This window comes from Rhododendron vialii, chromosome 10a (assembly GCF_030253575.1).
Source record: "Rhododendron vialii isolate Sample 1 chromosome 10a, ASM3025357v1".
NCBI classification, from domain to species: domain Eukaryota; kingdom Viridiplantae; phylum Streptophyta; class Magnoliopsida; order Ericales; family Ericaceae; genus Rhododendron; species Rhododendron vialii.
In genome coordinates this window covers 30,763,718-30,786,574 of record NC_080566.1, presented here as the reverse complement: position 1 = coordinate 30,786,574, position 22,857 = coordinate 30,763,718, and the positions used below count along the sequence as shown (strand labels likewise).

At 36.6% G+C, this 22,857-nt stretch overlaps 2 protein-coding genes across 3 annotated transcripts in view; both read right to left on the bottom strand.

Moving 5' to 3' along the window:
• LOC131303290 (uncharacterized) overlaps positions 1–22,857 on the bottom strand; it is a 28,629-nt gene that overhangs the window by 4,051 nt on the left and 1,721 nt on the right. The gene's annotated exons all lie outside the window — the stretch shown is intronic.
• On the bottom strand, positions 13,768–17,879 carry LOC131303289 (uncharacterized). 2 transcript variants are annotated; one of them, XM_058330086.1, is made up of 5 exons: positions 17,760–17,879; positions 16,752–17,134; positions 15,047–15,529; positions 14,805–14,954; positions 13,768–14,511 (listed from the first exon to the last, which is right to left on the bottom strand). In XM_058330086.1, exons 2-5 carry the CDS (start codon positions 17,110–17,112, stop codon positions 14,270–14,272), a joined length of 1,236 nt encoding a protein of 411 aa, XP_058186069.1. In that variant the 5' UTR covers positions 17,113–17,134; positions 17,760–17,879; the 3' UTR covers positions 13,768–14,269. The 2 variants fall into 2 exon arrangements, with proteins under 2 accessions (XP_058186069.1, XP_058186070.1); XM_058330087.1 differs by having other exon boundaries at positions 13,769–14,511; positions 15,047–15,443; positions 16,885–17,134; positions 17,760–17,874.

Sequence of the window (22,857 nt, the reverse complement as noted above, 5' to 3'; positions counted from 1 at the left end):
TACCAGCTTTGCTATGAGTACATACAAAGGGGTAAAAACCCCACGCGTACCCCACGCGTACATATTTACTTTGGAACCATCTTGAGTCTTATAAAAAATCAGAGTTGTTTATTTTGTTCAAAATATTTTATTTACAGTCGATGTAAAAAATTAGTTCAATCGCATATGGTTAAGAGAATTTACGAAACATATGACTTTGCTCCTAAATTCATGAATTAATTACGAAGTAAAATTTGATCTTTCATAAACACTAGTACTATTGTTCGATTGAGCTGATTGTTTACGGTGATCTTAAAATTAATATTTTTGAACAAAATGAGCAATTCTAATTGGAACTTGAAACGGGTCACAAAGTAATATACTAATATGTATATACGAAATATGCACCCATTTGTATGTGCTCAAATCCTTTTCGATCTATCATTGTGGGGAGAGGACAGTAGATCTTTTCATTTGTGGGCCTCTCTTGTTGTACCCAATTCTGCCTAATTTAAAATTTAACACAAAATTAACAAGTTTTAAAAAAAAAATACTGATAATGACAGATTTGGATACAGCAAGAGAGCAGCACAACCGACCTATCGTCCTCTCCGCGGCCCACGTTAAGTACGATGTGGACAAGACATCTTTTCTCCTGTCTAAAACGAGGGAAATAGCCACCCGGGATCAACACATGAACGCGGTTTCGGTCGCTTTTTTTCTCTCTACTGTTTTGTTTTCCTCCGCTGTCTCTCATTTGGCTTTTGTAGACAAACTGCGGGTGTACTTGCTTGCTCCAGCCTCGCTAGCTGTCCTTTGGCTGGTCATGAAATTTTTTACAGCCGTCCTTTAATCACCGCATAGTTTTGCCGCACATGTCCACTCCATACGTAGGACGCTAGGGGCTGTTGTCTCCGATTTCGGGCTCACTCCGGTCTCACTCCGATGATCGAAAGCGTTCACTTCATAAAGCTCGTTAAGTAGAACAACTATGTAAAAAATCAGCTTAATTGGATATCATTAAGTGCCTGATCGGAAACCATATAACTCTCAGTCCATGGGTTACAGTGGATTTGATCCAGTGTTTCGGATCCATTCTTTTCAAGATAAAAAGGTTCCGATCAGACATTTAATGATATCCAATTAAGCTAATTTTTTGCATAGTTGTTCTATTCGACGAGCTTTACGAAATGAACGCTTCCGATCATTAGAGCGAGACCAGAGTGGGCCCCGAATTCGAGAACAGCAGCCCCCAGCGTCCCCATACGTATAGGGCCTACTCTGGTTCTTAGAAAAATATATATGAATTTTAAAATAATTTCTTATGGTGTCTTGTAAAGAATTAACTCCAACGATATTGATTAATATTTTTTTTCTGAATTCATAAGGGGCGAAACTGAACAGTTTTATCCAGGAAAAATACTTATCAATATTAGTTTTACAGAACTTTGTAAAAAATTATGGATGTTTTTTTTTGTATTTTTGTGGGACGTGGAGTGGGTTTTATACGCGTTCGGTGGACATGTGCGATAAAATATGGGGTGAGCCTAGACTCTCCGAAATTTTTATGTGCTCTCAAGGAGTCGAGACCTAAGTCACATGATTCATCCGAGCTATTGCGTGAAAGTTTTGTTAAAACACATCTCATCAACTAAAAATTCATCAGAGTGGAGATTGAGAGCGCGAGAAAAGTGTGGGGATTGAGGGCGAAAGCACAGAGCATTTCGAAGAATTACATAACTAAGGTCGAGGGAGGTTGAGATGTAGTTGTGTTACTTACATAACATGTGTGCATGAAAGGGTTTCTTTTTTAAAAAATATCCTAAATTACTAAATTTGCAAGTACAAAAATTGAGAGCGCAAACGAAAGATCTAATTGAATGAATGATCATGTGAATAAGGTCATAATACTCGTGGGTCGAAAAAAGGTCCTAGTAAACATTACACAATTTTATGAAATCTACGACTAGGTGCCGACTCTACGATATTGCACAATTCTATGAAATTCACGACTAGGTGCTGGCTCTATGTAGAGAGTGATTTGTTCGGCTAAATAAGTTCAATGACTTAAATTTTTTGTCCTTATTTAAATTTTTTTCGTTTTTGTTAGTTTTTCATCAATTTTTTTTTGTAGATTATTGCCTTGTCGTGACAAGAAGAATCTAAAAAATACAAAATTACGATCGAAATCCAAATTATTTTGAATAAAGACGAAAAAAATTGGCTTATTCGCTTATTTTTGTCTTTATTCAAAAAATTTAGGTTTCAATCGTAATTTTTTACTTTTTAGATTCCTCTTGTCATGAAGAATTAATAATCCACAAAAAATTGACGAAAAACTAACAAATGTGGAAAAAATTTGATTAAAGACAAAAAAATAAGTCATTTGGCTTATTTAGCTGAACAACCTATAAGTCATGGAGCGCCACGCCACACAATTATGCTCACCTTGACCGTCGAAAAAAAAAAATAGAGTCTAATTGTTAAAACCTTTTTGGTCTTGATTGAGACATTGTTAATGTGTCCCTAGCATCTCACAATCAATTTTCAACAGTTCTGAATATTGTGTTCGGAGTTGTATTATGAGGCTTGATAGTGTTTCATGAAAACTAAACATAAAAGTCTACATGAAACCAAAATGAAGGGCTTAGATTCACAGTGAAAACTAAACATGAAAGTCTCCATGAAACCAAAATAAAGGGCTCATATTGACAGTGAAAACCAAACATAAAAATCTCCATGAAACCAAAATGAAGTGCCATATTTTCTAACAATTTCTATTATAAAATTGTATTTCTAAATTTTGTTGTCCTTTTAGACCCCGTTTGTTTAAAGGTTTTAGATTTTAGATTCTAATCATTATTATATTTTTCTTCAATCATTACTCTTATTTTTCTCTCTATATCTCTCATATTATTATCCTTATTTTCAATCATTACTCTATTTTTCTATGCACTCAGTACCTATAAATCTAAATCCAAAATCCCAAAACGAACGGGGTCTTATGCCTTGTTTGGATGACATTTAAAAAAAATATTTTCAACTCAAAAAACATTCATTACCCATACTTTCAATCATTACTCTCATTTCTCTCTTATATCTCCAATTATTATTCTCATTTCTCTCTATCTCTCTCCATATATTCATTACTCATATCTATAATTATTACCTTAATTTTTTTTTCCACTCATTATCCAAAAATCAAACTCAAATATTTTTAAAATACCATCCAAACAAGGTATTACTGTCTCCAGAGTCCAAACGGAAAGAATACAAACTAGTAGTATAAATTACACGTGTGGACAAAAACAACCTGTAATTGATTCTTTCTGTGTAGTCTTTTCTTTTCTTTCTTTTTTTTGTTGTAAAGGATACTACTATTACGAATAAGCAATAAGTCTAAAGTATTTTTGCCAAAAACAACCTGTAATTGATTCTTTCTGTGTAGTCTTTTCTTTTCTTTCTTTTTTTGTTGTAAAGGATACTACTATTACAAATAAGCAATAAGTCTAAAGTATTTTTTGCCGATAAAAAAAAAAGTCTAAAGTATTTAATCCTTACAGAGTCTTGTTGTAATTGAAATAATATTACATCAAATGCAACAAAAAAAGAAATTAAACCTAAAGGTAAATTGAAAGCCTCCTTCACCATCAAGTTTGCACATTTATTTGCCTCACTCGGAGCAAACCTTAGCTCCACCACTGCCTGGAAATGGGCCAGCAGCCTCCTTTCTATCTCCACTGGAAAGTTCCAATGATCGTTTACTTATATTATTATAATTTTTTTTCCTGACGTTTTGAGTTCTGATGTTTTGATCAAAACAAGAGAAAAAGTTCACAAGAGAAAAAACTCATCAAAAAAGACTTTTACTCCCACCGTACCTTTTTAAGTGTCATGTTTCGTAACTCCAACCTATTAAAAAGATATCATTATTATACCTTTCATATCAACTTTTTCCTCCACTTTTCCTACTTACTCATCATTATTATATTTTTATTCACTAATTTTTCAAAATGAAATCTACTTTTAGGGACAAAATAGACAATGCACCAACTTTTACCCACTAACTTTACAAAATGAATACCAACTTTTACCCACTAACTTTACAAAATGAATACTTTTATTAAAGGACAGTCCAAAATAAAATATTGGATTCTAAATAACGGACGGAGGGAGTATTAAATAGCCAAACACAACTTCGGGTAAAGATTGGATGACCAACCATAACAATTTTAGTTAAGACATGATGGAAACAATTCCTGCCTAGTGGAGTCAGGCAAGAGGGTTTTCCTACCTGTTAGAGATGAATGAAACGGGGCCTAATCACGTGATCTCTGGGCGATTCAGGCAATGTTTTTCTTACTTTTTGAAATATTTTCTTACTCGATCTATTTTTTTTTTTTTGTATTTTGTTAATTTTGCGTCAAAAATTTCTATAGATTATTGATTCGTTTCAACGAGAAGAATAAAAAAAGTAAATTTTTTATTTTTTTTACTTTTACCCCAGATGTCCCCAACACTTTTGAAAATTTCAAAGATAAAGGTCAAAATGTCAACTTTTGGGGTTTTAACTTGGAAATTTTCAAAAATATTTGGCGCAAAATTAATAAACGTGAAAATCCTTCGAATAAGGACAAAACAAGAAAAAGCCCCAAGAAGCTTAGGAGAATAAGGCTAGAGTGGTCTTTGGACACCGCCACATTATGTTTTAACACCCTTTTCCCCCCACATATTTTCATTGGGTCCATGCACATAGTATCGGAATCCACACAAATATATGGTGAAAAGGGAGTAGGGATACCACGTGACATTACCAAAAACCACACAACAATTTTTTCGATCTCTAGATTGGATCACCACATAATCTCAATCCCATCTTGGACTTGGTGATAAGAAACCGATAAATTAGGATTTACCGAGCTAGCATGAGTTTAATTATTGAAACATTGCCTAAAAGACTTGAAGGCTTGTGCAGTGTGCTCCTTGTCTTCAAAATCATATGAGAATGCCCTTAATCTTGAATACGACTATTATTATTCAGAAATCAAATTGTTTTTTTTAATACACTAACTAAGGTTAATTCCATTCTATAATATTCTCCAGGAATTGTTCTTTTGGAAATTAAGATAAGAATTGAGCTTTCTTGGATACAATGCATGTGGAAGGGAGAAAGTAGATTCCTGTTTTAGTGCCTCTTATTTTACTTTAGTTTTTAATTCTACCCTTAGCTTTTTGAATTAGTGGTCGGTTCAGTGTTATATATATATTTTCAGGTGAACCGCCACTTTGTTAGCAAATGGGGGATCCTGCTGATCTTCACAGGTCAGCATATATGTGTGTTGTTTCTCGTTCGGACCGTTCAAATAATGATCTGGATTTTAAGAAGACCTCTTCCTTGAAATAGTCTTTTTTTTTAAAAAAATTGGGACCATCCAAAACACTTTTAGATGGTTCGAAAGAGGGACAATACTTATGTTGACCTTTGAGGTCAACTGGATCCTCGAGTTGCTTCATTAGAATGCAATAGAATCACTACAAGAATAGCTTGTGATCTCACCCTTTAGATCACAAACACCTTCACTCTCATTTGGAAGTTAGATAAATGCTCTTAGTCTTTCAACGTTGGATGTCGACAAGTCTTGGCACGATCGCTTTCGTACCTCACGCGTTCAGGATTTCCACCTAGCGCAAAAAGTGCTAAACTAAAGGTCACAGAAGGTCTCTTCATTGGTGGAGGTGGTGGAGGTCATGGAGTTCGTGGTGGTGGAAGAGGATGTCGTGATGGTGGTGGTTATGGAGGTTGTGGAGATTGTACCGATGGTGGAAGGGATTTAAGAGGAGGGGTATGTTGGGAAATATACAGGGACTTATTGGGTTGTATTTAGTAGATTTGTTAAAGTGAAAAAGGGTTGTGGGTTGTATCTAGAAATAGGGCTGTATGAAGAAAATAAAGGGTTATTGATAGAAATATCCGATGGGAAATTGATACTTTAGGGTTAATTAGAGATTACCCAATTCGACTATTACCGCTTTTCACATCACGCCCTTCACCTAAAGAACCCTATTCATTGCTCCCTTAATCTATTATTTAGTAATCCCTCCGTCCCTATTTAATTGTTTATTACGGTTTTGCGTGCATTTTTAACGACTTATATCTCTCAATGTATATTATGTTTTATGTTTTTGAAATTATTGTCTTATAGAAAAAATTGAGATTTATCAAATAAGATTCATATTACATATTTTTAGCAATATTCGTCGAGAGATATAAGCTGTTAAAAATGCACGCAAAACCGTAGTGGACGATTAAATAGGGACGGGGGGAGTATTACTTAGCCTCTTGTGTCACTCTTCTGTCATATTTGAGTGTTAGAGTCTAATATGATATGCAGATGTGAGTAATTTATGACCAAAATATGTCTTTATATAGCAATTTCTATGGCTTATTTTTTCTACTCCCTCTGTTCTTTTTTAAATGTTCACTACGATTTTGCGTGTCATTTCAATTGCTTATATCTTTCAGTGTATATTGCTAAAAATATGTAATATGAATCTTATTTGATAGATTTTAATTACTTCTATAAGACAATGATTTTAAGAACATACAACATAATATACGTCGATAGATATATGTTATTGAAAATGACACACAGAACTGTAGTGGACACTTAAAAAGGGAAAGGAAGTACAATTTATAAATTTCCATTACTTATTTTTTTAAGTATATCCTCTAATTCAAAGAACATGCTTTTTTCGTCATTTATTTGTCCTCTAGGGCTCACTATGACTAATTTCTATGATAATGTTTATAAGCATTAAAATATGACTCATAAAAGAAATTTTATACTACTATCTTGTACAAAGGGACATTTTTGTCATAAATTAGTCACATGTGCATGTCATATCAGAGCCTAACACTCACATCTAGACAAAAGAGTAACAAAATGGGCTAAGTGATAGTACTATATGATATATTGAGGGGGCAAGTTGTAGGATTTTTTAGATGAAAAGGTAAAGTGAAAACTAGTGATGCTAAGGGGGTTATATGTAATTAACCCATACTCTGACAGTTTAACGATTGAAAAAAGCGTTATCTTACCGTTGTGAGGTTAAGGACTAAATGACGCGACTCAAGGACTGGGTGACAAGGGGATTGGGACATGCTGTCAAGCGGAGGTTCGTGACAACGTGACTCATTGTCATCCGTGGTGGTATTTGTTAATACTTCTTCATCAATTATGCAAGTTCACCAGGTTTGGGTTTTGGCTCTTGGATTTGGTCGGTCTTGACGATAGGTTTTCGAGCTCTCCAACATCATCGATGGCGACGTCTGCCCCGGATTCGGTGGTGTTTCTTTAGTTTACGGCTAGAACCAGCTTCTACTCAGGGCAGATCTGGTCCACCCTCCTTCACGAGTGTGTCTGGTGGGTTCAGCTTCGGTGCTGATTTGTTGCGAATTTTTGTTGTTGTACTTCTTTGTTTTTTAAGACCAATGGAGTTCCGGTCCTTTCTATTTCGATTGTTATATACAAATCGAGTTTACTTCCGGTAAAAAAAAAATGCAAGTTCACCATGATAAGAAGTGCGATTTTTAGAATAGGAAAATAACTCAACGTATAATTATTTTTTTAAAAAAAATTCAAGCAAATTTAAAGAACTAATTAAGATTCTTTAATTACTTTGCATGAAAGTACTTTGCGGGACAGAGGGGTACAATTTCAACTAATTTTTCCTGAGAAAAAAAGAGGAGGACGTAGATTGCCAAAGGGAGACATAACAACTACGTACAAAAGATCATACAGCTTTTATCAACACAATTACACTATAATGTTGGCCATATTGAAGCATTCACCAATAACAAGCATATAAAGCTTGGAAGAATCACAACAAATATTACAGCTTCCAATAACTAGTTCAATAGAAATTCGATATTTGCAAAAGTATAGAGATTTCACGTCAACCCCTTTGATGAAGTAGAAGGGGATTTTTTTGGCCGAAGATGCTTGATACGTATGTGAAATAGAACATCTCAAGGAGGAGGGGAAACTGCAGTAGACAAAATAGAGTAGCGGGTATGACGCAAAGAACGATGATTGGAATGGTGGCCCAAGTTAACCGTTCGTGAAGGGTAGTAATCATTGCAGCTCCGAAGGCTATCATCATGGTTACTATAGACAAGAAAAGGCAAGAAAGACCGATAATCAATTTTGTTGGCAAAGAACGGAAGAAATCATTTTCTGCATAGCGGGCAGTGAGAATGCCTAAGAATATCAACACCGAGGTGGAGGATGAGAACATTGATAATGCATTTGCCATGACAAAAATCACAAATCCATTGCGATTGAGAAGCACAGGCAGGCCCGTCTTTTCATTAGTACCTCCAGGAACTGTAAAAGACGTTGAAAACATAAGGGCGGCAATGAGGGTGCCGACAACCAAGCATGATGCCGCAGTGTTCCTCATCCACCTTTCTCCCTCGTTTGCCAACTCTTTGTGTTCCTCGGTAAACAGAGCACTAGGTGTTTTGTTGGCTTTATTGACTTCTTCTTTGCACTTGGGTTGCACCAGACTCTCCACCTCCTATGATAATCCCATAAAGCAAATTTGGTAAGGCTATGACTAGGAAGAGTACATTTCGTTAACTCGTTAAATATTAGATGAATGAAAATATAGATAGCAATTACCTTAAACCATTGTAGTTCCCTTTGCATTTGTAGGGCTGCACCAGAGACGCGTTCAAGTTGAGAAGGAGGAGACAACTTTGCAGCTAGATGCAAAAAGTTGTTTAAAAATACATCGCGCTCACATGCCATAATGCTCTTCATTATTCCCAGTCCATGTATAAGGCTAAAAATTTTTTCTTGGCGCAGCACAATTGCAAGTGAAAAGATTGTTCTACCTTTAACATATTTTCTCCATATCATTGAATCTTTCTTCCTCCATATGACTGAAGGATCTTGCTTGGTTACTTCGACAATGAACTCCAAGATCCCATGCTGAATGACGTCGTGGATTATTACATCCATACCGATATCATTAAGTTGTGACTCACTCAGTTTAATAATCTCCTTACAAATGCACCTGAGAGTTTTTAGGGCTTCATGATGCGTCAACTTTTTGTCATATATATCTGGAACTGCAATTGAAAGAGTCCATATTAAAGACAGTACACATTCATGTGCGGAAATGAATTTCATCAAGAATGTCTTCCGTACCAAAGTTTTTTAAAAAGCCGGATATCAGCTCTCGGACCAGGCTTCGTACTGCAAAAATAGATCGCCATAAAACACAAAAAGTTTAGCCGACTCATGACATCAATTGGACATCGTAGCATAGCATGTCAAAGTATTAGATTTCACTTTATTATCAATGTTGTCTTTGTCTATTGCATCATGGATCAAACAACCACAGAAATTTCATAATAACGACTCTAGACCTAGAACAAACAGTTGTTAGAAACCTAAGAAACAGAAAAGTAAACCAACACAGAGACCAAAAGATGAATATACCCTTTGACTCTCCACCAAACAAATCCTCCAAAATCAAAAATCAGGAGAACTACCAACACAAGATTCTTCAACCCATTTTTCTTAAGCATTCAGTATATCCATTCACTCACAGGTCCTATATTACTGTGGGTCTCATAGTTGTACACCTGATCGTATGCATCAATGCAATTGATAACGAAAATGATTGTTTTGAACTAGCATTTGCTTTGTAACTGTTGAGTAGTCGAGGACAAATGGTTACCTCTTTCCAGTATATATTAAGTAAGAGAAGTGTATTTGATGTCCAAGCAACGAATTTTTTTGGCTTGGGTTTTCAAATGCTACAGGCAAGTAGAAATGTAGATAAATAGAGTCAATTTGACAATATCATAGTTTACACCCGAAAGAAAAATTACAAATCTAAGAAATAAACCTATAAATGCCTTCCTTGTGTTGACGGAGGAGCTAAGTAGTAAGACAGAAGCAAACCCACAAATCAATTGCTAGGATTAGTGAGTCACATAAAAGAATAGAGAAAAATATTTCACGCAAAGAAAGCTCCATGTGTGTTACTGGACCTATTGGTAGATGAAATGAAGGGCCATGACGATAAAAAAAACCCCCTTAGAATTTCAATTTCTCGAGGGACTATTGATAGGTGCTGAAAAACACCCATTTAATCCGCCTAATCTACGCTTTGTTGGTCTGTTTACATTGTTACTTGATATATTTTAGTGTTTTGTTGAGCATAGAATATTTGTTGGTGTTGGATTCAATAACATACAATGTTGAGCCCATTAATTAACAGCTTTTTTGGGTAAATATTAATAGCTTGAGCTTTAAGAAGAATTAATTATGATATAGGGTAGGTATGGTTTAAATATAAGCCCTAGTATTCCGGACAATATAAGTGCTGGAGAGGTAAGAATGACAATTAGAAGAATGGGAGATGGAGTGATCTAGGGGGTGAAGAAGAAGGCAGGAGTATACAGAATGGACTAAGGCAGTCACTCTGCATGGGTGGGGTCTACTTAAAATCCCTAGGAGAAAGACAATAGAGACATTGTAGAAAGGATATTCTCCTAAGAATCAGTGCTCACCAACTTTTTTTCTCTGGGTCTCTTATCATTTCTGAACAATCTGAGAGGAATGTCTCATATTTATAGACATCAGAGGCCAGTACTAAGGCTCCAGGTGGATCTATAAAGCATCGACATGTGTCCTCTTATGTACCTCTTGACCGCAGGGGTGGGGTAGCTCCTCACGTGGGTCTCGAGTCTCAAGTGCCATACTCTTCCCCCTTTCGTGGAGAACCCTTCTTCTTTTGAAGCCACCGAACTTCTAGATCTCCCTCATTTCCCATTTGGGCAAGATGATGACTTGCTCTTCCACTACCACAACCAAGCATCAAAGGGCCCCTTAAAACTTGCCTCATGACCGAAGCGAAGCATACATGAACATTTGGGCATCATATAGGAGCCTATTGGCTACTCGTGTTCATCTCATTTTCCTTAGCGCCTTGCCATTGTTCTCTTTCCCTTTAGGGCTGATTCTCCTATTTGGAGTGCCCAGAGGTTTAGTTTCTAGTATGTCGGGCTCGCGCCCTACTTGGGTCCCTCGGGGGCTCACTTGGGGCCACCCCTCTCGCGAATGCCACATGTTTGGCTATCTGGCGCGGGTCCTACTTCTTTTGCAACTGTGCCATGTTCACGTCCTTAACCATGTCACTTGTCGCGCGGTTGATGATGCCACTTGTCACGTTTGGGTTGGTTGGTCAAACTTTCTGACCTAGTCAAATCTTTTAATCGCTGACGTTCCCCACAATTGTGCCCTGCCCATGTGCATGATGTCAGCGGCATTTCAAATCGCAACACACATTTTTTTGTTCACTCTCTCCCTCTCTTTCAAATCGAGCCTGTCAGTGACACCGTTTGGTTTTTGTTCAACCAACCCCCTCTCCTTGTACAAATATTGAGAAGAGGAGGCAAAAGGGCTCCACTTTTCCATTTTTAGAGCAACACTTCTCTTTCTCTATCGTTCATTTTACCTTCTTTCCCAGACAGAAGTTTCTCTTTCTTCTCTCCTCTCACTCTTCTCACTCCTTCAAAACTTCAAGAGGTATTCCCTATAATTTCCATGGCCAACCGTACTCCCCTAGACCGGAGTGAGCTTTCTCCTCCAGATAAGTGGCGACGGGCCCTTTATCTAAAAGGGGCGGCACCCCTTTGGGAAAGGGTTGAGGGGTTCATGCCCATGGGCCCGGCACAACTGCTTCATTTCTCCTAAGAGGCAACTTTTGAGGAGGTAGACCTGATGACCCCTTCATCCATCCCTCCTCTTGTATTGAGAGGGGAAAAATTCTGTTTTCTTCTATCCAATATGGCTCTTGTTGTCACGCTCCCGCAGGTTGGGAAAACTAGGTGGATGAGGTTATGCAAACAAAGACTTTCCACAAGGTTTTGGATAAGAATTGCATGATCAACTTCGTCACTATTTCCAAAGATTTGATCCTCAACCGAGAAGTCCCAAATCCCAGTTTTGCCTTATCTCGGTGCAGTAGAGAGACTCATACCTTCATGCTTGATTGGGGAGAATTTGGACCTACTCTGAAATATGTGTCAATTCTGCTTTGTTTGTCTTTGCAGGGGACCAGTTCGTTTGATCCTTCAAATCTGTCCGAGTCTGAGGAAGTAGATGTTCAAAGGCTTCAGGAGGCTTATACTTAAGCGGGTAAGCTAGGTCCCCGTTTCAAGTCCAATGATGATAGGGTAGAGAAGTGTTTCGTTCCTAATAAGACTTTGTGGATTTGCTAGTCAAGACATTTCTTCAAGGAGATTCGACCTCAGTCGCGAGGATCTACTAGCCTCGCGAGGAGCAACTGGGCCCTTGTATGGAGGTAATTTATACTTGGCTGGCTTCCTGATTTATTCATCTCTCCTATTTCGTGCTGCTTGATCCCTCTCATAGTCCAACTCAATTTGTCTTTCCCCTTGCTGTCCTTTTAGCAAAAAGTGCTTTTATTCGCCTTGCCCCAATGTTTTTGGGCTTGTTGTGCTACCATTAGGACATGGCTCACTTAGGAATGGAGCGTTCGATGGGGATTCTCCATGATTTGCACCCGTTCTTCTACGAGCGTTTCCCTGCTGTAAGGACCAAATTCGTAGTCTTAAATTCGTAGTCTTAATTGATTGGCAATTCCATACGACAAAACACATCTGATGATCAGGTCTCAAGAAGCTTTTGGTTTGGGGTTCAACTCCCACATGTGTCCTATCAGTTTTTGTGTTGGGTCAATCTATAGCGGATGTTGTGCAACATTAATCACCAGTGGATGGTGAGAATGGTTTTCAGATTAGTTTTTTTTTTTTTTTCCGAAAACGTTCTCAGATTAGTTGGTTTTGTGGGCTAGAAACCAAACTACCAATCAGGAATTGACTGCATCACATAATCAACAAAAGAAAGGTTCACAGCTTTGCAAATTCTCCCATAACCCTACTCTACTAAATTAGAAGCCTTGCATAGCTTCATATAAGCATGAAAGAAATCCTACTCCTAGAAGGATTTCGATTTGCTATGGGCAAATCAAGACTTTTTGACTTCTAAAACCTGTCGAAACAAAAATCAGAGGACATAAGAGTAAGACAACCCATGGCAAGTCCAAAATAATTGAAATACCCATAGCTTATAGTATACTAGCGCTTTGTCCATGCCTGAAGGCACTTATTTGACGAAATTCATTCAAAACCTTAATCAACCATACATGATCACTACCCGCATTGCTGTCATCATCGAGTATTCCGGCTAATTCAATCCCACCTCATCAAAATTACATAGAATTGTGCAAGTTCAATAAGTGAAACTAAAAAAAAGAAAGAAAGAAAACAAAGCTACTAACATCTAATTGGTCAATTCATGCTTTCAGCATTATAAGAGGGGTAAAAACGATTGAACGAAAATCAATTATCATCCAACAATCAACTAAACCAATAAATGAATGGATTTGGTCAACCACCTTCTCCCAAATATTTTGGAAAGCATTTCAAAATGGACAATTTTTCTGGAACATCCCAAAAATGGAATACCGGACCATAATAAAACACCAGTGGTTCGTGCACAACAAAAAGTATGTAATTTTAAGCATCACTAAGATATTCTTTCTTTATGAATTACCAAACCATCAAAATATATGTGTGCTTTGTAATCCAAAAATGAGAGAGAGAGAGAGAGAGAGAAAGAGAGAGAGAGAGAGAGAGAGAGAGAGAGAGAGAGAGAGAGAGAGAGAGAGAGAGAATTCTAAAATGGAAATTTTCCTTATGATGGGTTGGATGTCAAGGAGAGAAAAATAGGATTTTTGAAATATGAAATTCCCATATGAAAGGATGGTGCTTCTTTATAGAAATGAGTTAGTTTTCTTTCACATGGTATTTTTTTTGATCTTGTAATTAACTAACCAAAAGTTATCTTGGAAAGGCTAGTTTTCTTGGCCTGTGGAAACACAACTTGAGCCATAAGATAGGATCCTTATTATAGATCCTGTTGGGAGAGAAGAGAGGTCTTTAAAACATGGAAATGCCACGTACGGCATTTTGCGAAACTATTGTGTAATGTATTGATTTTGCAAAACTATTGTGTAATGTAATATTAATTGAAAAGATTTAACATAACAAATTTAGTATCTAACTTTAAAAAACATGAAATATCACTAAGACAAGAATCATGAATATATGCGGTTCCTATCAGGCGGCCTTGAAATCAACTCAAATTCCAAATATGGTATGTTTTAAATCTATTTTTCTTGAGCATCACCTAGCCTGCATCACCTTGAATGACACATGCATTTTCACGTGTACAAATGGAACCAGATACAAAAACATGCATGCACGCACGCACAGAGCAGGGGAGAAAATCAACATGCCTTTGTCAATTATATTTCCTCTAGCATTCAGCTCGTGCCTGGGTCTTGTTGGATTCTCTTCATCAGTTGGTCCATGAAAGGGCCCACCCCCATGTTTAAGAACCCTTTGTAACGAATTTACACTGATACCTGCCGTTGTAATAAATTTTGGTCAGCACTCCCGGTAAACCAAATCAATCCAAACCAAACTTTAAGTCCCAAACAATCGGGCTTGACGACATGAATCTGTTGAAAAAATGTATAAATGGAAAATAGCGTGCTGCAATATACAAGGCTTATCAAATAAATTTGAATGTGTGAAATAAATCTCCTTAAAATCCATATAATAGGTAACAGGTTTTGATAATAACCCTTGTCAAATAATTTTGACCTATAACTTATCTTACTTGTTAGCCAACAAAGCATTGAACAGATGTACTCACTTGAGTAGATCCATCTTTTCCAGTACACAAGTTTACAGCCACTTGGGAATGCAGATGGTTTTTTAGCCAATATTCTGAGGGTGTAATTTCCATAATGATCTTTTGTGAGACCCAATTGTGGGTTCTGTTCCAGTAGATGTGAAGCCACGTCTGTGGTAAGAAAAAGCAAGGCCTTAGGACTAACAACCTAAACATCATGAGAGGGCATGACTTTAGGCAACAACTGACGTGCATAAACTTACCATACATATCAGCAGTGATGAGGCAATTCAGCAGCGTAGCACCATCCTCGCTACTGAGCTCACCAATATTGTGAGTTTCTCTGTAGAGGTAATGTACCATTTCTTTGTGGCCATATAGAGAAGCCACAATAATGGGGACATGACCGTCAGCACTTTGATCAGTTCTTCTGGTAACCAACTTGGGATTCTTGGGCACTATTAACTTGGCTAATTTTGTGACTCCGCTGATGGCAGCAAGAGAGAGGGCTGTATCCCCGTATTTATTTGTCATTTCCAATTCCTCTGCTGACATTGACTTCACCAATTCCTCAGCAATCTGTATATGTCCAGCCAGAATCGCAACATGAAGAGCAGTATCCCCATTGGCCGAAATTTTCTGGCCAACAGCGTTGGGTTTCTGTTTAAGTAAATGAATTGTGGTTTTCCTGTTGCCACTTTCAACTGCTTTATAAATTGCCGCGTCGCAAAGGAAATCGGTATCCTCTGCAAATTTCTTTGCTTTGAGTGAATGATTGTCATTGGAGTAGGTAGATAAAACATAGATGCACATACGAATAGATTACCATGCACAAGAAGACCAGAGGTATAACCTACCTATAAAAGTATAAGACAATATGGAGAATTTTGAAAATCGAAGTATACAAAATCAATATATCACAAGAATTTTCGCAGGTTTATATTACCAGAGAAAATGTCACAGGATTTATTTCCCTACAATGTAGACTTAACAAGTATTTCCAGAAAAGGATCCAATAATAAGCATAAAAAAAGGCAATCATGACAAAAAGATGGGTGATACATTGCAGTTTTTTCACCATAGAAAATATACGAGGCATGAAATGGAACGTAGTAACCTCATGATGGTCGATGCTGTTGCTACACGGTCTTGGGTAGAACTCAACCTTAAAAGCTAGTTCATGAAGTGGGAGTGCCCTCACGCTTATATTCTTCATATTACTTTGCTACCTAAGCGATGTGGGATTTCGTTTCACAGTTGTATGTTATTAAGAGGATCTCCCATGAAGAAGATCAATCCTTTTAACAGTATATTGTGATTTTAACAGTTGTCATGGCGTCACGAATAAACTGACCATACTATTATTGTGGGGCTTTCACCTCAATTATTCTTATGGATACGCTGAAATTTCTTAGAAGAGGTCCATGCAGTTTCTAATCCATTGCGAGTCTAAGGCACAAATTTCACCGAGACAAAGAGTGACAAGGAAATTTGATGCCGGATATTCCCCATGTAATTTTGGTTGCAATATTTCATCAAAGAAGTATGCAACCAAGTTAAGTAAAATTCAGAAATGATTTGCTAAGGCTTCCAAAATCTCTAAAATCCATCCTTATCTGCCAAAAATCAACTAAGACCTCCATCGCAGATATTCAGTTCCAATGTACAATTACCAATTTAAGTTTGCGACGTCCTTAATAAAATATTTCTCCAGACTGGCACGGAGGCAATATTGAGTACCAGAGCAGCCATTCCAAGAGAAAAACTTTTTAAAAAGAAAGTAACTTCATGTGATATACCTACTGAATAACTTGTTCTGAAGAAAAGGGAAACTCTTTAGGAATAAAATGCTTGAAAGTACTCACCTGAAGTCTGGACTACATATTACCTGTTATTCTACAAAATCCCCTTGTAAGAGTTGCATCACATTATCCAACAATTCAAAATACCTAGAAAAACAGAAATTACCATTGGCTTCTAGCGTCCCTTCATTGTCGTCTGGTCGTGTGAATTGTGATGGTTCCCCCTGCTGTTGAGTCATGGGTTCCCATGAATCCCATGCGTCTTTGGCAGTTATAGAATTCCTGAAGTTATAATATACCTGTTTCCCATATGATTGTTGAATGACAACTAAAGCCAACGCATTCTTCCTTTCCCAATCCTCATAATCATCCGCATCTTTCGGTGGTTGAGCTTTCGTCCCAGATACAACATCCCACAAGCCTAAACCGATCAAGTACCTTCTCACACATACTTTCCAATATTCATAATTATCTTCTGTGAGTTTTTCGGGAAGAATTCCAGGACTTGGTCCGCTCATTGTCCCCATGGTTGCTCTTAAAGAGAATGCACTGACGAAGAGAAAATTAAAACTATGAGATGGTTGAAAAGAATAATTTCGTCACAAGGTGCATACGCATATGCAATTACGCATGTAGAACTTCCTTTATAAGCACATGAGGAATTTGATTGATCATCACTGATATACGAAGGGAGCGCAGGCTACATACAGGATTATGTAAGTGCCATTTGTAATTGTGTAGCATTAACTTTTTACTCCAGAGTAGATAATGTGTTCAACAATGCTTAATGGACAAACTCAAAAGTATTTAACGTCCTAGGATACATTGTGCATCTTTAGGCCTAACCTAAAGCAATCTTTTCCAACATCTAGTATATATCCCCGTTGATACAACTACGTCATGAGGTACATGCTTAGGCATACCAGACCCAACAACTACTCTTACTAGGCTAAGCCAAACCTATTTGAAATGATAGATTAGTGCTAGGACCACAAAAGGGGATAATACTTGTTATGTAAGGACAGTTTTTTGTTGAATTGTTTTTGTGATCCTTAAATAGAATGGTATAGCTAGTTTTTTTTGGCAAAGAATACGTAGTTGTAGGGTGCTAGATTAAACGAAGAAAAATCTAGGACATAAATCAATCTATTTATGCAGGATAGAAACTGCTTACATGGATTCTGCTTGATGCTGAAGACTTAACTCTTCTATGGATCCTGTGAGAAGCTAGAAAATACAGCCATATATATACAAACAATGGACATATCTATCATAAAGTAGTTTCATGCCTTACATGTCATTAATATTCTCATTCTGCTACTTTAGATGTACTAAAAAGAGGATTTTCCAATGATTCTATATTCCGACTCTCTTGGTTTTTTCCCCTTCTTTCTTCCCTTATTTCACACTTAGCATTTAATTCAAGATAGCCATATATGTACTAGAAGTCATCTATTTGGTTTCTTTGCTCATCTGTTTTTCTCTTCTAACTATGACAAGATAGCAAAGCTTTTTAGTGATTACTTTCGCAGATAACAAAAGAATACGTTGGGCATGGAGGCATTTCCGTCTCAGCAAATATGGTGACACCGCAGATCCATGATGTTTTTCATCTCCCTATCACTCTTACATTCAATTCAAGAATATATGTGTGTACTTACCTACGTTAACATATCCTAATATCTTTGACCCTCTAAGATGATGTCACATGCCACGAGACAACACTAGATAAAAAACATATGTTTCAGATCTTAGACCAAAAATTCTCCTACCTTTTTCTACTGAAAAATCAACAGTGAATTTTCAATCGCACAAAAACCAAAATTCGTGACATAGCAATTTCCATGTTGGTATAAGGGTCGATTTGACCCCTTCTTCCAGGCATTCCAGCTGGTTTTTTTACTTTCTTTTCATCTTCCTCTTCTTCTTCCACTGCCCTGCTTGATCGAGATTGCCTTCTTGGTGTATGAAGCACATGTATTCCAAGAAGAGTCTCTTTCATGAACCAGGGTTTAATTATACTTCCTTTGTCATTAAACTTTGTTATTACCCCGCGTACTAGATAACTTGTGGGTTTAAGAGATCATACACTACACAAGTTGATAAGTAACGTTGTTATTATTACCCCGCGAATAATATTTCAGATGTCATAGAAAATTGCAGTGACGTGCAACATATCTTATAACCAACTAACCATAAATTATTAAATTTTCACGACCCCTAGTTGCCTAGTCCCACAAGCGGTCATGTAAAATATCATACTTAGGAACTACTTGAAGCTTTATGAGAGAAAAGCTATATTATCTAGTGTCTACCATTGATAATAAAGTAATGGAATCAGATACTATATACCACCATGTTGGGGGCCTGCAAACACTTTGGAAAAATGTCCACAAGCACTCTTTTACAGCATATTTAATAAAAATTTCATTAGACCCTTCAAATACTATATTATATTATAGATAATAAAGCAACTCTAAATACTTGCGAAAGGTCAAAAGGCAATAATGTAAATACAAAATTCCATAGTGATTAAACAGTAATATTGTGGCATTTGTTCAAATGCTAATGCTACTCATTCTTCAATTTGGAAGGATGATAAGCAAAATTTGACGGGTTGGATGATGTTTGAGACATACGGAAATTAATAAACTCGTCAGTTGTTTGTACATTTGATACTCTTAGAGCATCCCAGATTCCTCACGGTTAACAGGAAGGACGCAACACCCAACATTCCAAAGCGAGAGAAAGAGAGAGTCAGGCCTACGTGGTAACCATACCTCATGCATGCCATACAAAAATTGCGATGCTGGCTCCATACGGGGGAAAAGGTTCAGAGGCGAGGCTTGCTATATGCTGTAGTGGGCCGAACATAACGGTTCGGACACCCGCTTTGTGCTTGGCAGGATGGCCGAGCTCAAGTTCATCTACCGAAATGAACCCGCTGCCTTCTACTCCAATTCTCATTGTTCAGTTTCCTCGATAGCCAGTCTTGACCCACGTTCGATTCCAATAATCTTATATCTCTCCACCGTTTTCCAAACACAACTTCGGGTAAGATTGGATGACCAACCATAACAACTTTAGTTAGACATGATCGAAAAAATTCCTGCCTAGTGGAGTAAGGCAAGAGGGTTTTCCTAACTAACTGCTAGAGATGAATGAAACGGGGCCTAATCACGTGATCTCTAGGCGATTCAGGCCTTGTTCTTCTTAATTTTTTGAAGCTTTTTCTTTTTTTCTTTTCTTATTCTAATTTATTTTTTTGTATTTTGTTAATGTTACGTTAAATTTTTATAGATTATTGATTCGTCTCGACGAGAGGAATCAGAAAGTTTTTTTTTTTTTTACTTTAACCCAAATACTTTTGAAAATATCAAAGATAAAGATCAAAAAGTCCACTTTTGTGGCTTTAACTTGGATATTTCAAAAAATATCTAGGTACAAGTAAAAGTTTTTGAATTTTATGATTCCTCTTGTTAAGACGAATCAATAATCTACAAAATTTTGGTGTAAAACTAATATATGCAAAAAAATTCGAATAAGGACAAAACATGAAAGAGCCCCAATAAGCTTAGGAGAACAAGGTCTGAGTGGTCTTTGGATACTGTCACATTGTGTCCCAACACCCTTTTCCCCCACACATTTTCATTTTTTTTTTTGGTCAAATGGAAATACATACATTTTCATTGGATCCATGCACATAGCACTGGAATCCACACAAATACATGATGATAAAGGAGTAGGGACACCACGTGATAGTACCAAAAATCACACAACAAATTTTCGATCTCTAGACACTCGTCTTGACAAGCTTGGGTCACCGCATAATCTCAATCCCATCTTGGACTTGGTGATATAAGAAACCGATAAATTAGGATTTACCTAGCATGAGTTTATTGAAACATTGCCTAGGAGACTTGAAGCTATGTGCAGTGTGCTCATTGTCTTCAACATCATATGAGAATGCCTTAATCTTGAATACGACTATTATTATTCAGAAATCAAATTGTTTTTTTAATACTAACTAAGGTAATTCCATTCTATACACTACTACAATAATAGATATGGGTCATACTAAGAAGATTCAAAAAGATCACGGTTTTTAGTGAAAGCATGATAAAAAGTGGTGCTTAAATTTTTTTTTGTATTAGTTTAAGTCCAAAACTGAGATAAAAAGTGGATTTTAGCACGGAATAAAAGACCTTGCTCTTGCGGCGAGATAAAAGAAAAACTATCACACCCTTGCGATTTGATAAAAGATTTTAGGGCAGAAAAAATCAGATAAAAGATCTCACTCTTGTGGCGAGATAAAAGAGAAAAGACCTCACCATTGTGGCGTGATAAAAGATTTTAGGGCAGAAAAGAATGAGATAAAGATCTCGCTCTTGTGGCGAGATAAAAGAGAAAAGACTTTACCCTTGTGGCGTGATAAAAATAGAAAAGACCCCACCCTTGTGGCGTGATAAAAGATTTTAAGGCGAAAAAAAATGAGATAAAAGATCTCACTCTTGTGGCGAGATAAAAGAGAAAAGACCTCACCTTTGTGGCGTGATAAAAGATTTTAGGGCGGAAAAAAATAAGATAAAAGATCTCAATCTTGTGGCAAGATAAAAGAGAAAAGACCTCATCCTTATGGCGTGATAGAAAACTTTAGCGCTAAAAAAAGTGAGAGAGATAAAAGATCTCACTCTTGTGGCGAGATAAAAGAGAAAAGACCTCACCTTTGTGGCGTGATAAAAGATTTTAGGGCAGAAAAAAATGAGATAAAAGATCTCACTCTTGTGGTGAGATAAAAGAGAAAAGACCTCACCCTTGTGGCGTGATAGAAAACTTTAGCGTGAAAAAAAGTGAGATAAATAATCTCACTCTTGCGGCGAGATAAAAAGCATACCATTTAGGTGCGCGGTTGGAATTTTCAAGTGGGCGAGCTGGTATTCATTTAAGCGGGTTTTGAAAAGTTATATGAGGAAAATGATGTGTAAGGACTTTAAAAATATATATATATATATATATATATATATATATATATATATATATATATATTTTAACAAAATGTAAGAAGATAAGCCCTAATTACACTCACCCGAAAAAATTTTTACGTTTCATTTTCATCTTCACGCCCAAAAAGATTGCGAGAGAGAGAGAGAGAGAGAGAGAGAGAGAGAGAGAGAGAGAGAGAGAGAAGGCAATTCTCACAACTGGGTTCTACCAATGCCCAGTTGTTTCTTTGATGACGGGTGGTCTATTTCACTAATGCCTGATTTTCACGTTGGCAAGCTGTGATCTTTATGGTTTATTGTAGTAGTGAAACTTAGTTATTTCAGATGTCTTCCAAATGTTTGACACATTAGCTAAAAAAATAATTATATTATTATGGCTTAGGCTTGTTTGAAAAGGATTAAAATCCAATTAGGAAGCCACCATTGAAATTGAAATTCAATATAAACACAAAATTCATGTGAAATGGTTAGTTTATAAAAAAAAATATAAAGTTTATCCATGATGTTACAATCTGCAGATTGTGATAATTTTCATAAAAATACAAAGTGCACACTACAACTAAAAATACTATTGTCTACTAAATTTACTGGCTAAAACTAAATTTTTCGCCTCAAGAAAATCCTTTGGTGACCAATAACTAATTTTGATTAGAAAAAAATCTGTTGTCATATTTTTAAAATTTTTTAAACAATGTTTATATATGTATTTTTATATATTTTAATATCATGTTAATTACATTTCAAAAAATTCAGCAAATTTTAAGAAAAAAAAAAAGTTTTCCCACTTTAGGAAGTAATTATATATATTTTTGTTTTCCTGATCTAACAGAAGTTTTTGGTTAACATAGTGATAAGGGTTTGGGAAATCAATTAAGAGTGCGTGGGTTTGAAACTTGGCAATAATAAGAAAAGATGGTCTAGTAGATTCAAAGAAATGATCACGCGCAATGATTTTCTGTGATCTAAAGTGATATACGATCACACTTAACAAGTGTGGTCATTTTGAACTTTTAATCACGTTTATTACCGTGATCTAAAGTATTGGACTTATGATTACACCCAGAAAAGAGAAACGAGCACGTCCAAGAGAAATAATCACAGCTTATAACCGTGATAGAAGAGAAACGATCACGCCTTTTGGCCATGATTGTTTTTCTCTTTCAATCACGGTTTATATATAACCGTGATAAAAGAGAGTGACTTACAACCACACCTAGATTCATCACGGTAGCAGAAGCATGATGAAAAATTTACAATAACGGCCAATAG

Excerpts from the sequence above, each read along its gene's own strand:
- LOC131303289 (XM_058330086.1), bottom strand. The coding sequence starts at position 17,112 with ATGGGGACAATGAGCGGACCAAGTCCTGGAATTCTTCCCGAAAAACTC. Across the intron at positions 15,530-16,751 it reads AGGGACGCTAGAAGCCAATG|AGGATACCGATTTCCTTTGC; the intron begins GTAATTTCTGTT and ends AGAAATTTGCAG. Across the intron at positions 14,512-14,804 it reads GAAAAGATGGATCTACTCAA|GTATCAGTGTAAATTCGTTA; the intron begins GTGAGTACATCT and ends TTACAACGGCAG.